Source organism: Tauraco erythrolophus, chromosome 15 (assembly GCF_009769465.1).
Source record: "Tauraco erythrolophus isolate bTauEry1 chromosome 15, bTauEry1.pri, whole genome shotgun sequence".
In the NCBI taxonomy this organism is placed as follows: Eukaryota; Metazoa; Chordata; class Aves; order Musophagiformes; family Musophagidae; genus Tauraco; species Tauraco erythrolophus.
Genome location: NC_141479.1, coordinates 11,775,019 through 11,792,593, shown reverse-complemented (window position 1 = coordinate 11,792,593; position 17,575 = coordinate 11,775,019). Strand labels below are relative to the sequence as shown.

At 40.3% G+C, this 17,575-nt stretch overlaps 1 protein-coding gene across 1 annotated transcript in view; it reads left to right on the top strand.

Moving 5' to 3' along the window:
- Positions 1 to 17,575, top strand: part of PEPD (peptidase D) — a 143,810-nt gene that overhangs the window by 106,784 nt on the left and 19,451 nt on the right. Inside the window, 2 exon segments of the mRNA XM_086620892.1 lie at positions 4,516 to 4,524; positions 16,513 to 16,697. Coding sequence (XP_086477018.1) covers positions 4,516 to 4,524; positions 16,513 to 16,697 — 194 coding nt within the window.

The window sequence follows — 17,575 nt, the reverse complement described above, 5'->3', positions numbered from 1 at the left end:
ATGTCATGGTTAGTGTCACGTACTTCTCAGGCTGCTGAGGAGTCCCAGAGCCCCTCAAAGGGTGGATGCAAATGAAATGTATTGGTACTGCTGCCCAGAGAAAGCCATCTCTGTGGAGAGAGGCTGCAGAACTCCTCCGTCTCGTTGAACAAACTAATTTGTTAGGTCATTTGACTAAAGCACCAGGATCGGCTCCTGGGAGACAAGTGCTCTCACAGAGGGAGCAGGAAGGGCCGATGTGAATTCAACTTTCCAGCGTCTCTTCTCCCTATCTGACAGAAAGTGTAAATACTTGAGATCTCTGAAAAAGGAGACAAGTAGCTTGTGGGTTTAGAGGCACTAAACGTAAAACCCAGCCCCGTCTGAATTATGGAGCCCCTGTTCATTTTGCTGCTACTTTTGTTTGTCTTCATTTCCAGGGTCCCTAGGATCAAAGACAGTCAAGTGACTCGGCTGACGTGGCAGTGGCCACGCGTGGGGCAGGCTGTGCGGGCAGAGCGGAAGCAGCAAAGTCAGCAACTGTAGAAAATGGTATTTCTCTCCAGCTGCAGCACTGGGGCCTTAATTGTGCCTGTGGCACAGGGTCACAGGGGACATCTAGTTGTTGTCTTCAGAAGGTTAATGATTCCCAGAGTCTTTCTCATTGCGAGATGGGAGCGAGTACTTTAGGGAGAGTCGCTAACCAAATACTGGGTTACATACTGTGTTTATGGAGGACACGCGTTTTGCTAGCAACCTTAAACATTTTATATAGATGTGCATAGTTCAGCAGATTTGCATTCTTTTTTCAGTTTGGCTCTCATATGAACCTAATTGTCTCTCGAGCAAAGTTACTTTCTGAGAGATAATAGACCTACTAATACATTTTGTTTATACTCTAATACAAACGGCCATCATAATTTAAAATATTCCAAAACATTGTATTTTCTTATAGAAAAGCATTAATCTGGCTACATCCTGTGCATGATACAAACATGCAAACAGCTCAGATCACATATATGGGTCTCCCTACCTTCCAACTGAAAGAACAGAATTCCTTCTGCGAGCCAAGTAATATATTCTGAAAGTTAAGAAATGCTCTCTGTGGGATTATAGCCCGAGTTCAGTGCAGTTGTCACAACTCCTGCCACAATACCAAATCTGTTTAAAATAAACAGGGAGAAAGACATATTCAGTCTTGCATCAGCAGCAATTTTGAAACTACTAAACATGGATCTTGTATGAAGACAGCGATGCTTGTCACTGAAGTGAAGGAGTCAAAAGGTGTGCTTGTGTGGCCGTAGGATAATTGTCTCTTTCCTACAAAGTCAGACTTGTGATCCAAAATGTCAGAGAGGAATGTTGCATTTCTACTTAGGGGATATTCTTAATGCATCAAGTCCATCTGGGTTAAATTTCCTGTTCCACAGAACTAAAATGCAGGGGTGGATGTGCAGAATATTGACATTTCCATCCACTTTGGTGGTTGAGGCGTCATCTAGTTCTTACTCAGAACAGTGATTTGGGAAACAATTGGTCTTTACATAGATACTCTACATAAAAAGAATTGTTAAAAAACAGGAAAATTGTATAATACCCTAGACTTAGAGTATTCCAGAAGTCAGTCTCCTAATTTGTCTCACTTCTGCATTGCTTTTTAATCTCATTAGATTTACTAAATTGGTTGAGGCACATTAGGTGCAATCCTGGAGCACATCTCCCATTTTACTTTCATCTGAAATGAATTCAGTTAGTGCACTTCAAAACTTCACTGTGTAAACCAAAACATAGTAAGTGGGGACAGCCAAGAGATTTCACCTCCAAGGATGACTGGAATTAAAATCTTTTTGTAGATACCTGCATTGTTTCTCCCTCTGCTATCTTCATGCAATGCATATAACAGAAAGAGCTGAGCTAATGAGCAGCTATTCAGTAATTTATTTTAACCTTTTGTTCCAGGCATGGCCCAGAGCTATTTATTGCCTACTGTTCAAAACCTGCCCTGAATCCAGAATTATTAACATCCTCACCAGTTTTTGTGAGTGCTCATCATAACAGTACGCAGGTGCTTGGCAGGCAGTACATTTGCCTGCACTTCATCTTAGTCACGTGGAAGTGCGCAGCAGTTCCCCTTCTGCAGGCAGTGGCAGACAGGCTGGAGAAGTCAGTGTAAAAGCTATTGACTCATTTGGGATTTCAAGACTGAAATTCATCAGACTTGAAATTTTTTTTAAGGCAGTTGAAAATTGTTGTGACTCAAACCCCAGCTATTTTGACCTCTGTTACAGCTCTGAGTGTCCAGCCTTTCTACAGATTAGACTCCAGATTGTCAAGACAGACACTGGTAAAATGAAAGAAAACAATAAATGAACAAACGTAAAATAAATAGGTAGTACTTTTGCAACAGATGGAAGAGGAGCTACGTGAAGAATGGATATCTTCAGTGGTCTAGCAGGAACTCTACTTGCCTTGGCATTAGAGTCTTCTGGAAATAACGTAGCCCTAGAACTAAAGGAACTTGAGGCTTCCTGTGGCTTTGCATCTTGTGGTTGGTAGGAAACTTGGGTTGGTCTGATGGAAGTTTTTCCACTGAGCTGAGGCTCTCCTCCATGTGAGTTCTCCTGTCTATAGTAGCACATTAATGGATGTTGCAGTTTTGCTTGCATCAGGTCTTCTGTCTTTTAGCTGGCTGCCTACCTTACAAAACATAGCACTGGATCTATTCCTCTGGTGAGTGTCAATGAAAATCTCCAAAAGGTTTAAAAAGTTTTATTGTAGGACTGAAAAAGGAAGGAGCATCAAAAAGACCTCGTTACTATGAAATCCCATCTAAAGGAGTAGATGGTCATGTAACTAAAGGACTGGACTGTAACACGTCAGCACCAAGGGTCCAAGCAAAGCTCACACAGACAACATCAATTGATATTGCCTAACTCTGGAGTCCTTGATGCTGTAAACCATAAAAAATACTGCTTTTAGTGTAGCTTTCCCCAACCCCCCTGTATTGCCCAGGCTTAAAAAAACCAAACTGTGGTGTAAAAAAAAGTATTGTGTAGCACATCAGTAGCATAAGGCTATATAGTGTAATGGTTATGGCAGAGTGTGAGGTCTCACTCTAGTGTCTGTGGTACCTCCAGTGGACAACTGTCATGGTAACAGCTGAAAGCCTGAACTGCAGGGGTAGAATAGACCCTTTTCTCAGCAAGTTTGACATGTTTGTTGGTAGTGGAAAGATCTGAAGAACTTGAAAGGGCACATGTGCATTGTTCCCAATCCTGTCTCACTTCATTCTTTATCCTGGTCACATAAGTTAGATCCAATGGTCAATGTAACAGCTTTATTAACCATCATTTGTCATAAGTTACACTTGGGAGACCAGTATTGTTTGCTCTTGTCAGTAATATAATCTATTGAAGAAACATGTAAAATAATTGGTTTTGCTGAAGGTCCCTCTCTGAAACTTGTAGAAACAACTTGTTGAAGAAACATGATCTAACTTCGAAGTTAGCCTTGGTCTGAGACAGAGTTTGGACCAGATACCCTCCTGGCATCCCTCCTAACCTAAATCACTGCATGACTCTAATTATGTTCTGAACATGCAAATGAAAATGTCAGTGATAGAGAAAAAGAAATGTTGCAGAGAATCAATGCCTGTGTGCTCAACTGTAGCTGTTAACAGGGGAGGTAGTACTTTGCAAGATAGTGATGTGGTTCACTTTGTGTGTGAAGTACACTTGTATTTAACTCAGCTTTGAGTATCACTCTGTTCTCATATGGATGCTTTACTGTCAGTGACACATAGGAGTCTCAGATTTGAGAAGTTACCGTGGAGTAGCTTCTTTTATATTCCTTAGCAAATGACTGTGTATTTATACACATGTTCAGCTTCTTCAGGTGATTTCTGCTCTTTATTATTTGGATTATTATCTTGAACATCTAGAGAATACTAATAATTAGAGTTGTATAAATTTAATTCCTAGTTGATGAGGACAGTATGATTTCTACATATAGAAAGTTTCTGTATACAGTTTCTATTTATAGAAACATTGAAATTTCTCAATATATTAAATCTGCTCCTGTGTTGAGAAGAAATTAAAAGGAAGTATGCTTATCTTTGAAGCTTTGCAATTAAAGCTATTTTGGATTAATGCACTAGATCATAAACAGAGTCTTTAAGATTAATGAGCTAAATATTGGAGCAATCACATACTTTCCATATTCATCTCTTTGCAATTGCACACTGGGACCTCCCAACATTCTTGCTGTCCTTCTCTGTAGAGTAATAGAAAGTCCAGGAGAAGGGGAAGGAAGGGAGCTTGTTGTGCTTAGCTTTCCCTGGTCCTACTGCAAAACTTGTGTATGTTTAAAAGAACAAACAGAAAAAACTTTTTTCAATCTCTAAGTTATACACGTTAGTATTGGATGGAGAGGGAAAAAGCATTAAAACACCTCGATCAGTAAGGTCTGTTGTCCTAAATTCCAATTTTAAAAAAAGATCTCTTTGGTCTAGCAAACTGCTCCCAAGGAACAGTTGAGTAAGGCCAGGTTGGCAGCCACTCAATTCCCTATCTCTACATTTATATGATTTTAAAACTTGTATATCCAAAGTCCCCATTGAACCAAATTGCATTCAGACACTAGCTGCACAGCTGGGAATATTTGCTGATTGATGTTTGTTTGGTTCAATAAAATGAAAAACAAAAATATGTTCCAAATATGCACAGAAGTTGTTGTTCACCAGATCAGTTTATGTGCAGTGTGAAAGCTTTCCTTCTCGGGGTGCTGACATTACTGTAGGGTCCTCCCTATAGGATTTGCATCTCTGCATTTTTTCAAGTTGGAGCTCATGCTCAGGGATATATTCATATCCCCAAGTCTTGCATTTTACTATCCAAGAGAGTGAGTATCATGTTGCCTCTGCCTTTCAGGCTTTGCTTTTCTGATAAATACTGTTGAGGAACGTCTTGAAAGAAATCCTCTGTCCCCAGGACTAACATCTCTGATAAACAGAAGATGGGGATATCTTCATCTCCATTAGGCTGGAAGATTCCTTGCCTGTTTATTAGATTTTGCAGAACTCAAGTTTCACGTAAAGACATGGGGTCCTTTAAGCTTTTAAATCCTTTCTTCCAGGATCAAAGATCAGCTATTGGCAGATTTCATTGATGCTAGGATTGCCATATAATCTTTAGAAAGAAAGTAAAGTCAAATACACTTCAAAACCAACGTACAGTCAAAAACGTTTCAGGCAAAGAAGTCACCCACATGTCAAGCAAATAAAACATCCTTCATTAATCCCGTAGATATCAGCCGATCCTTAGAGCCTACTAGGAATGGGTCCCTTTTGCTATAGGTGCTGAATAAATGCAAAGAAGTAGTAGTTCGCAAAAGACTAATGTCTTTTGAGGTAAAGAGGCCACGGAGAGAGTGTTGGAGCAAACAGCCAGTGAGCACAGGCCAGCAGCTGTCTGGCTTGGGCTACAGAAAGTTCTCTGTATCTTATGGTCCATCCTCTGTCCGCTGCTCCAGCTGCCTCACCAGATCAAGTCTGCATTTTACAGTTGACATGGGATCTGAAGATGTTTCTCTCATGAGCAGTAACCCTTCCATTCTGTCATTTCTTTCTCCTTTCAGAAGGATTTAGATGTGAAACCCTATGCCCACTTTTTGTGCCTTTCTTCCTGATAGCTTCGATTTTCATTTGTTGGTGTAGCTTCCTAACCACTTTGCAATGGTAGGGGTCCACCTTAGCTAGTTCCCTGTGTACGTCCTTCCAAGGAATGTTGTCAATTAGAAGAACAAACCAAAGCAGCAGCTTTATTTTCAGTGTTTTGCCTCCTCCCTGTTCACTGCTAAAGGATTTAAGTAGTAAAGCTCATAGAGGTAGATATAAGCCCAGGAACTTTAGAGGGTGAATGGTCCTGTATTTTTGTACAGCCGAAAGTAAACTTTGGATGGTGCATACTCCTGAAATGTTTTGGTATCTAAATATTGAGGCATGGTTCTTTCAGTGAGACTGTCAGGAGGAGGTAGGTTCAGTGAACAAGTACTGGTTTCATAATAATCCATTTATACAACAGAAAATGCTGTGAATTTGAAATTCAAAGTAGCAGTATGATTCCCTGTTCTGTGTTTCTGATAACATGTCTCTACAAAAAAAGTATAGTGGAGAATTTAGCTCAGGTAAGATAGCACTAAGACCAGGGATCAGAATAACCCAAATAATTAAAGAACTACTTAACTGGAAACTTATAGCTAGAGTATTTGTCATAGTGGATCATATTAATGGCAGTTGTTTCTGTTAGTAAGTGGAGCAGAGTTGTGCTTAGGAACATATGCAAATTTAAAATTTGCAGCATCACGATTACTGCTTCTTTTTGTCCCTGACACTTCTATAACTTCTTAGAATTCAATTTGGTTTTGTTCACTGTGATTTTGAATACTGCTTTAGAGTAATTGACACTGTATTCAACTAGGAATAAAATTTATTATACCTAAAGAAAACAATTGTAACTGTTATTAATATTTATTCCTTACAAATTAAGTACAAGGTTCTCATTCACATGCAGTGGGAGTTTTTTGCATGCAACTCATTTGAGTTTTATTTTATGTAGTCCAGAGTTGTACTTAGTAGAATGCCATGTGGGCATGCTTGTCGGTTCTGCTGTATAAAAACAGCAGCTAATTTTGATGAATTTTTAGAAAGAAATTGGACTGTAACTGGGCCTTTTGACAATAGCACAACAGGGAAGTGTGTGACAGCACAATCTATTTTACGGTTTGTGTAATTTCAAGATGCCCATATGAATTATTCCCATTCAGATTGTCATATTTTAGGCAAAGTGCTGCTGATCATTATTAATCTGCTGTAATATCTGAAGCAAAACAATTACTCTCAGAAATAAAAACACTAATGACAGAAGTTGAAGATTTTGTACCAATTCCTCTGAAGAACAAATGCTTTCAGGGCACGTTGTAACCAGCACTTGCTATTCACAATCCTGCTGAATGACACCGCAGTATTATTTTTTCCTCTGTTGCAGTTTAGAATGTGTTATTGTGTTAAGACAGATTGAAAAGTAAATCTTGTCAATATATGTTTTAAAAAGCTATTTGTAGTCTGCTCTCTCTCTTCTCTATTGAATGGAGTTGGCTGTATTTTCTTGACACCATTATGTTCGTAAATAAGTTCCCCTTGAACACTAGCTCTCTGAGATTGACCCAGAAAAGGTAATACAGCTGTCTGTGGTAAGTTAATTCCGTTTTGTCAGTATAAATGGTTAAAGCATCATCCACCACTTAGGAAATAAAAGCTGAAAGAACTGAAGGATGCACAGACAATGCCGACAATCAAGTTGCAATCCTTGACTCTTGCAAGATGCTACTAAATAAAAACAGCGGCACTGATTACTGGAGCTCTTATTGTTGGACACGTAACCTAACCTTGCCCAGAAAAGCAGTAACCTACAGCAAGGGTGAAAGAAAAAAGGCAACATTTTCTGTCAAATTCAGCAGATTCTCCAGTCCCTCCGTGCAAGCAGCAGTCTGTTGAAACGCAGGATTTCAGACTGTGAGTCTCACTGCAAACCTTCTGGGAATGGCCTCTTCCCTGCCTGTGACTAACCCGCCGGAGCTGACCCATGCATACAGTGACCACTGCATGTTAGGAAGACTAAAATAACACTGAGCTATTTCCAAGTGTATAAAACCAGGCATTTGAAAAACATTTGGACCTTTCTGCCCTGAAGTCCCTCTCGTGTGGAGGTCTCTGAGCATCCCTCCTGGGAGCAGCGTCTGCAGGAGCTGCTGTCCTTTGGGAGCAAACCTGCAGCTTTCCAGCCCAGCTGCATGGTGGGTTTTTTCCACTATTTGCAGTGGTTCTTCAAAGGTTCTGCTTGTATAAAGCAAATATGTTTAGAAATCTTTACAGACTTAGAGCCTAAAGCAGCTGCAGTGTTTTAGCCTTTCTCTGGTGAATGGCTTTTGGTTTAAGGCTGTTTTTTAAAAAATACTTTTTTCCTCACTGTACAGGTTGTAATATTATAACATTGTACAATTCTGATTTTTAATAGTGACTTTGGGGTGGGGGGGAATAGTGAGCTTTTACATGGTTTGATGGGCATGGATTTTCTCCCAGTTCAGTATTCAGGAAATGCACTCATTCTACATTGTAATTTGAGTTGAAGTACAAAGTTCGTGAGTCTTTCGATCTTGACACTGCATCAGCTGTAACTGTCAGAGTGCAAACCTACTAGACATAGATTATGCTGTTTGCCCTGAATCTTATCTAAACAGAGTATTTTCTAAGCTTCAAATATTGATAAGTTTCCACACCGCAATCACTCCCTCCAAGCACTTCCCTCCTTCCCCCCAATCTTTTTTCTCTTCTTTTCAGCATACATCTATTTGAAAGGAACGTGCAGTAAAATTCATAGTGTCTGCCAGGCTGCTCAATCCCCATGCTATATCTTTCCAGACATGGAAAAATCCCTTCTCTTGCTCCACATCTGCGTCTATTCAAATTGCTTTTCTTAACGTTTCAGCGTGGCCAACTGTTATCTCGTATTGCCTCGACATGTTACAGGTCATGGTATGCAGGGTTCATAATGGGGAGGGTGGCTTTACCGCTAAAACTCGTGTGATACTGACGCAAAAGAAATATCGCGGTAGAGCTGAATAGCACAGCGCTATTCAGCCTGTTGAAGAAGAGGTCTGAATTTTGGAGGCAGCATGGGGTCGTCTCTTTGCTTTCAGTAACTCCTGCTCCTGTCAGGCATAGAATCATAGAATGGCATCGGCTGGAAGGGACCTCAGAGATCATCTAATCCAACCTCCTTGTCATGGGCAGGGACGCCTCTCAACTAGACCAGGCTACTCAAGGCTCCGTCCAACCTGGCCTTGAACACCTCCAGGGAGGGGGCATCCACAACTTCTCTGGGCAATTTATTCCAAAGTCTTACCACCCTCGTACTGAAGAATTTCTTCCCAAGATCTAATCTAAATCTGTTCTCCTTCAACTTAAACCCATTTCCCCTTGTCCTATCAGTGGACACTCTTGTAAAAAGTCCCTCCCCAGCCTTCCTGTAAGTTCCCTTCAGGTGTTGGAAGGCAGCTATTAGGTCCCCCCGAAGTCTTCTCTTTTCAAGGCTGAACAATCCCAGCTCCCGCAACCTGTCCTTGTAGCAGAGGTGCTCTAGCCCGTGGATCATCTTTGTGGCCATTCTCTGAACACACTCCAACAAATCTATGTCTCTCTTATGGTGGGGACACCAGAACTGGACACAGTATTCGAGGTGGGGTCTCACAAGAGCAGAGTAGAGAGGGAGAATCACCTCTCTTGACCTGTTGACCACGCTTCTCTTGATACATCCCAGGATGTGGTTGGCCTTCTGGGCTGCATGAGCGCACTGCCGGCTCATGTTGAGCTTCTCATCTATAAACACCCCCAAATCCTTCTCTTCAGGGCTACTGTCAACCCACTCTGTGCCCAGTTTGTATTTGTGCCTAGGATTGGCCCAAGCCAGGTGAAGGACCTTGCATTTTGACTTGTTGAAGCTCATGCAGTTTGCACTGGCTCAATTCTCAAGCCTATCAAGGTCCCTCTGTATGGTATCTCTTCCTTCAAGTGAGTCCACAGCACCACAAAACTTGATGTCATCGGCAAACTTACTGAGGGTGCACTCAATGCCGTCATCCATGTCGCTGACAAGGATGTTGAACAGCACTGGACCCAGAACAGACCTCTGAGGGACATCACTTGACACTGGTCTCCATGTAAAGATCACACCATTGACCGCAACTCTTTTGAGTGCGACCATCCAGCCAGTTCTTTATCCACCGAGTGGTCCATCTGTCAAATCTGTGTCTCTCCATTTTAGAGACAAGGATGTCATGTGGGACAGCGTCAAACACCTTGCACAAGTCCAGGAAAACGACATCTGTTGCTTTACCCATGTCAACCAGCGCTGTAGCTTTGTCGTAGAAGGCCACTAAATTAGTCAGGCACGACTTGCCCCTAGTGAAGCCATGTTGGCTGTCACCAACCACTTGGTTATTTTTTATGTGCCTTAGTACAGTTACCAGGAGAATCTGTTCCATGATTTTACCTGGCACAGAGGTCAGGCTGACTGGTCTGTAGAATTGAGGGATGGTTTTTGAAGGAGGTCCTGGTTTGGAGCTGTGGCGCTGGGGCTCGTGGCACAGAGCAGGCTGAAGTTTCATAATCCCTGCAGTCCGTACTGCAGGTGTCTGGCACTGCAGCAAAGTCAGTATAGTTCCCATCACCTTTTGCATGGGAAAGCAAACAGGCTCTCTTATCGTACAGCAGCCAGCTGCAGCCATGCCACCACTGTAAAATACAGCCTAAAATTGCCACGCTGAATTAGGCATCCATGTAGCCAGCTAACGCTGACTCCGTGAGGCTTACGCATAGGTAGCTACCCAGTATATGAAGCTTTGAATAGCTTCACTGTTGCCCAAATATTGTCAGTGTTTGAATACAGCATTTTGGTTTCTCACTCTCTGATTCCTCGCCCCATTGCAGAGTTGCCTTACCTGGAGCTACAAGTAACCAAGCTCAAAAACTGCCGAACTACTGAGCATTTCATGTAGCAGACCGAAAGGAAACATGAAAATCAGAAATATAACAAATTATTCTCTTGCACGCAAGTGAAGGAGAAAATAAATAATTGGTTTTAGTACTTAAATGATGGTTTTGTTTGTTTTTAAACTGAGTTTGACTGGAATTTTAAGGACCTATTGTTTTATGTCCGATATGGTCACTGTGCGTTGGCAGATTTTAATATGTTCCAGTAGTTTGCTGGCAGGACAGGGATTGTGTGTTATGTCTGCATTTCAGTGGCACTGCCAGGGTACATTGGGCCTTTTGCCCTTGTCTGTGGACACTCAGAGATTAAATGTAACTTAACCTTAGGACAATTTGGGGAGAAGTTACTACAACCTTGCCATACTCATTTTTTTTTAGTAAGATTGTGACATCTGTGCTGGCAAAAAAACTCCACCCTACAACAACAAAAAAAAAACGCTGCTAAATCATTTGTGGTTTAATCATTGTCACATTACAACCACAAAGTACCCGAAGTAGTGGCCAAAAAAATCCTATTAGGCCTTTTCAGAGCACTTTCCGACCAAAGTGGCTAAATACCATGCAGTAATTCTAAATTACTTTTGTGTGCTATTTCTACTTTATGTTCTTGAATAGCTTCTAATAAAACATCAGAAAATAATCACTGGAATGAAAATATCAGTGAGTTAACAGCAACTGAGGAACAGTGTATAATGTGATGTGTTATAGCAACTCATCTTTTTAATTCTACTGTTTAAATTATACTGTTTAAAAAGTTATGGTCATTAAAAGATAGGGACACTTTTGATTTCTGGTTTCACTAGAAGCGTTTCTTTTTTTTTTTTTTCTCCAGAAATTTCCTCTATCAATAGTGTGATTAAAGAGATCACAGATTATTGCACATATCCTTATATGATGTTTCTAAAGCCCTATAACATGGTATTTTATCTGAAATTTAGTAGGATTGGCGCAGATGATTAGAGAGGAAGTATTTTCAAGACAGTGAACGAACACCTGTTTTATCTTTTTCTTTTCTGTCACACTAGTACCTAAGAATATCAGGTGACATTGAGGTTGATGGGAATAAATTTTAAAAAACCTCTTGTAGTAAACTTAATGCCTTAAGTTTGGCATTTTTAACCACACTACCTCACCCGTCTGCAAACCTCTGCTATACTGTTAGCATGGTATCTGAAAACTAATAGCCTTTGTAGTTACATATTGTTTAATCGACCCATGATCTGTCACGTTTCATTGCCGGACATATCCACTGTCTGGTCGTTTCTGCGTAGTTCACTCTATATCTCCAGGGATCTCAAAAGCTTTGATTGCTGTAAAAGGTGCTTTTTGTCCTGGCCTCTCGCCTAAGCACATGCTGCGTGGCAGGTAACGAATCGCAACCTAATGAGCCTTGGTAACTGAGCCTTCCTGGGGAGCCAGTTGCTGGTTCAGTGACCTGTATTACCCAGTATCTCATTTGGCAGAGAATTAAGAATGGAGCAGACACATCATCAGCAGATTTTCCCGAGTGCAGACTCATTTTGGTGCAAGCTGTCAAAGTCCAAGGACCCTCCAATCTAGCTTTCTAAGCCTCATCTGTCAGTGGAGTATAATTGATTTATAAATTGACTTAAAGATAAAAACGGAACTAACCTTTTTACACAAAAAGCATGTCTGCACCTATGATAAACCTCTCCAAAGCTGAAAAATAATAGTCCTAAATAATGTGTCAGTGAAACATCCTAATGGGTGATTGGTGGTGGGAGGTTCGTACAGGCTGGTGTTGCAAAACAGTCCACTGTTGCGGTAACTCGCATAACTGATGTTAAAGCCACTTGTGTGGAAATTGGTTTGTTGTGGATTTTAGCTGTTTTTAACTGCTTTGTTTCGCTACGAGAATGCTAATACGGTGTTTGACTTCTGCAGCATCAGCTTGCGGCAGGTAACAGAGCTCTCCACTGGACCACGGACAATCCAAAAAACTGATATGCCTGAACATCAAGTAACCTCTGTGAATTAATGATTCTTTGTACAAAATGTAGTTCGTTCATTTTTGTTTAGTCAATTGTTTTTCTTCACGTCTGCAAATACTGTCCTGTTGGGCAGACTGTTCCCTGGCTGTGTGCAGAGAGGCTTTTTGATTGTAATTTTCTTTGTTGTAACATGCTAAAGCTATCCACACGTAGATGTGTCTACATTCTGAACAGAATGTAAAATCTCTGTGCTTTGACACAGGGACTCATGTATCCTCACTGCGAGTCCTTCTGGCACATCCAGATTGTTGAATTGTGCATTGTGTGAGAGCACCCAAAAATTCTCTTCATAGCTTTCCTAGTCAAGTTAGCTGTGATGTTTAATTTCTCCTTCCTTCTCTGCTGCTCACAATTATTATATTATATATATATATTTATATATAATTATACAATTATATATATAAAATTATACAATTATCCAGTGTATACACAGGAAAAATAGATTAGCAGAATTTGAGGACTTTCACTCTTCAAGTATGCTTACCAGTTAACTTGATCGCAGACGTGCCAGCCAGTCCAAGGGACAGCTAGGTTTGCATAGGCCATTGTATTATAAAGATTTGAATTGCCAGATAAACCTAGTACAATTTTAGGTTTAAAAGAAATTTGAAGAGTTGTATATTTCTGTGTGATGCATGTTAAACGTGTACAACATATGAATATACTTTATGTATAAAATATACTAAGAGTTCTTTCTTGAATTAGGATGACTTCCTTCAGTAGATTGTGTTCTATGTGTTTAAGATATTGCCTTATTACTGTAAAGTAGTTGTTTCTCTTAACAAAGTTAATGTTTTTGGTACTAGGAAACGTTTGAAGATTTGCATTTAGATCCTCTTTCTTTGTCGAATTGCTTATTTAAAACAAGGAGGAAAATCCTCTTTGTACCCTGTTATTAGAGTTTATTCCTAGCATGACGGGAATCAGCTCATGTCAAACAAGACAAGGATATCACTATTTTTTAAGTCAAGACCAGTAAGGTCACTCCACTTATTTCGCTGTCTCTAGTCAGCCCAAAAATAACCTCATATTTTGTCTTAGCACACTAGTAATAGTCTGTGTATGTGTGACTGCATTCTACAGTGTTTGAGGTGCAAAATACCACCACACTGTAGTCACAGGAGAATAAAATATGAAGCCAGACAATACACTAGAAAATGCAATCTATCTATAAAGTTTTTATTTTTTATTAATACTATCTGAACACCTATTTACTTGTAAAACAAGATTTGTACTATTTAGCAGGGCACCATCAGCAGTACTTTAATTTCCCTCCGGCCAGCGCTGTCCCAGCGCTATCTGCAGCTCTTGAAGTGTACATGAGAGTGCTGGAGCTGAAGTACCTCCCACCTCTAGCACCAGCTAGGAGATAAAAGAGTGGTCCAGAGTAATTTTGCTGGGCTCTGTCTGAAGTGCTTCCCTTGTTCCAAGAGAGAGACCAAAGCTGCGGATTTTCCATCTAGGCTCATTATTTATTTCGCAGTGGATCTTTGTGTTGTCCTCAGCCTCTTAGGAAATAGATAAGAGGAATAAAAACAAAACAGATAGAGGATGCAGAGCTCTGGGCGGGATGAGGAGAGGGAAAATAGTAATGTTTTTTCTCAATGCGAGCAAAACAAAAAGTAGTGAGGAGGGAAGAAGGGGCTCTAATGGATTTGGTCAGTGCCCAGGAATACTCAGGATTTACAACACCAGCAAGCTTTGAGTGTAGGGCAGTAGTATCATTCATTTACTGTATTAAATTTCTGCAGATAACTGGATATGTGGGTTTGGTGTTTTCATTTCTGATGAGTTTTATCCTCGTATCTTCCTTAGTTTGATAAAGGTGACTGTATCTCTGTGAGTGGAGTCTGTGGATTTGGATGGAGACTAATAGTACCAGCACAGCTGTAGAGGGAAGCTGTATTGCAAACAGCAGGCACCTCATCTTCAATTGATTCAGAGCATCCAGGGTATGGTTGTGTGTTGTCTTACAGCAATGGAGTTCTGACCTCATTTACATCAAAAGAGGATGAGGCTTCAAGTAGTTGACCAGTGTACATGGCTTTGCAGTCATAGGGATGAAAACAGAAGACTTGTAGTAATACTCAGCTGAGACATGATGGGAGAGATCTCAAAAGAACATCTAGCATCCCCAGAAAGAATATTAAAGCATTTTCGAGCAGTTAAGAGTTGACTGCAAAGTACAGAAGCTGAACTGGGAGTTAGGCACAGAAATTCTGTATTCCCACAACTAGAAAATAAACAGGAAACCAACTGTGATTCAGTAATACTTCCAGTTTGGTATCAGTGTGATAGATTGCAGTGATTTCAATTTATCATGCAATACATTGGAGCCTGTTGTGAGATAGCTGTGAAACACAGATGAATCTAGAGGAGTGAAAATTGAAAAACATTCAATCTTTAAAAAGATAAGTTTTTTTAAAGTATAATTATGTTGAACAGAGTTGTTAAAGAACAACTGGTTATAAGTGGTATATTCTTACTGAAGGAAAAATCTAAATTCCTTTTTAAAGGAGAGAAACACAAAAATAGCTCGTTTGAACAGGAAGACGGCAGATGTTTGTAGATGAGCATCACGCACTTGGGCACTGTTGGCTTTTGTGAGGAAACAGCAACTGAGAGTTTGTCCAGCGTGTTGTGCCACACACTTCTGTCTGGTGGTCTTGCTTGGGCAAGGAGGATGCTGCTTCAGCTGCATGCATGCAGCAGGATAAAAAGTTTGATCTCTGAGTAATCTGGTGGGGAAAATGAGGCTGCCTGTTAACTAACTTACACGCTGAACTGATTCCCAGTCAGTGTTAATGTGAGCGTAAAGGTGCTTCGGTTTGTGCGTGGACAATGCGCAAGATGGAGCAGCTGCTCGCTCTGCAGTTTGTTTCTGACCTTTATATCAGAGCAATATGAGACAGCTGAATTTTATTTAAGCGCTCCCATAAGATGATTTTGTTTTGGCCTTTGAAGCCTCACTTTCGGCAAGAAAGTGCTAATGGAATCATGATATGACATTCATGTTCACAGACCCTAGAGCTGCGTGTTTACTGAATTAAAGCAAATGGAACTTGATGGGTTTTGGCCTTAAAAATTGCTCATTTTTTATTTATTTAATCATGCCAAAATTGAATAAGGAAAATATTCCTCTACCGTACCTTAGCCCTACTTGTCTTGACTCTGCAACTGCTCTGTTGATGATGACTCAAAGCCATGGTGAACTAATTAAGACGAGTTACTGTGTTACTAACAACAGCGCTGTTTCTTCCTCCCTCCTCCCCCCAGCAGTTTGTCAAACAAAATTGTATCCTATACCAAAATAATAGAAATCTAATGTATCCTGGCACTGTCTCTAGTCAACCAACAGTATTTTGTAATGCTGTTTTAGTACGTGTATTAGAGGACTTGTGCTTTACACAGCCCATTAACACAAGGGAATCATTAATTTCTGGAGAATGTCTTTGCCAGAAAGATGTGGGCTTTAAATCTTCTACGTACATAGAAAAGTACTGTCCATCTCAAATGTTCTAAATGGCTATGATCGTTATTGAAAATAATAGGATAGTAATATTTTATGCTCTGCATTTTAAATAACTGCATTTTGCAGTTGACGTTCTTTTAGAAAACTCTGATACATTTGCATCTGTATAGACATGCTTAGATACAGTGTCTTAACATTTTTTCACATGGATCTGGATTATAAGGTGCTGCTGTTTCTCTTGTTTGTAGTTTCGTATTGTTTGCCTGCCTGTGAGCTAATTTTGTCTTGTTTAAAGTATTTTTAATGCTAATGTAGTTGCTTTTTCCACCTTTTTTTTTTTTTTAATATAAACAAAGGGCACATGTGTTACATCTGCTTTTGAAAGCTGTCTTTAAAAACTTTTAGCAATAGTTTAACTCAGCTGCTTGTTTCTGCTCTCGAAGGGGTCGCCTGGCCTGATATGCACCGTCTGGCTGACAGAGTCCATCTGGAGGAGTTGACTAAAATTGGCATTCTGAAAGGCAATGTAGATGACATGGTGAAGGTTCATCTGGGTGCAATATTTATGCCACACGGACTTGGACATCTACTTGGAATCGATGTGCATGACGTCGGAGGCTACCCAGAGGTTAGTGTTAGTCTGTTCTTAACTGCCTTGCAGATTAACCCTCTCAATTCGATCAGCATTTCTCTTAGTTTATGCGTGATTAGCCAGTTGCATGTTCTCAGAGATGGAGCATGTGTGTTTAAGTGTGTCTTTTTCCAGCTATATTTATGCAATTTACTTTAAGGGAATCTATTAGTTCATTAAAACCTAAATTGCTTATGGTGAGTCAACTGATGCCTCACCTTCAGGCATTCTTAATCTGTTCAATTTCTACATACGTTGTGTTGTTCCTCCATGAGTCACCACTGTAACACGCATCACTCAAGCATACCCTGTGCTGTGACAGAGGGCATCTCAGTACCTGAGACCTGTAGTGGGAAAACTCGCTTGTTCCATTTCACATGTGAGACAGCTGTGCAAGCCCACTGTGGCACCTGGGCAAGTAAATCCCGATGGCTGTGTCATATGGAAACAAGATGGCTCATGTTCCTGTATTGAACTTTGATCTCCAGTGTCCTCGTGGGCACCAATGTAGATGTATTGTACTAGAATGAGAATAGAAGGAAAAGAATCCATCAAGTTTTCCAAACGTGAAAGCATAACCTCTTGTATTCTTGAATTTCTGCAGAAAACACAGAATGGTTACCTTTTTCCTTGAATTAACATGATGGTTTATGACTGTGATCTGAAAGCAGAATAAGTAAAATACTGTAATCAATGAATGGTAAGAAGTTTGCAATGGTGCTAAGAAAAAAATAAATCTCTAAGTGGAATTGAACTTAGGGTATGAGTAAAGAAAGGAAGTTTACAGCAGCTTCAGAAATACTTCAGAGGGATTTTCTGTGTGTTGTTTTGGTTATTTGAGGCTGACTGTTCAAGGTTTTTCAGTATGCAGTATG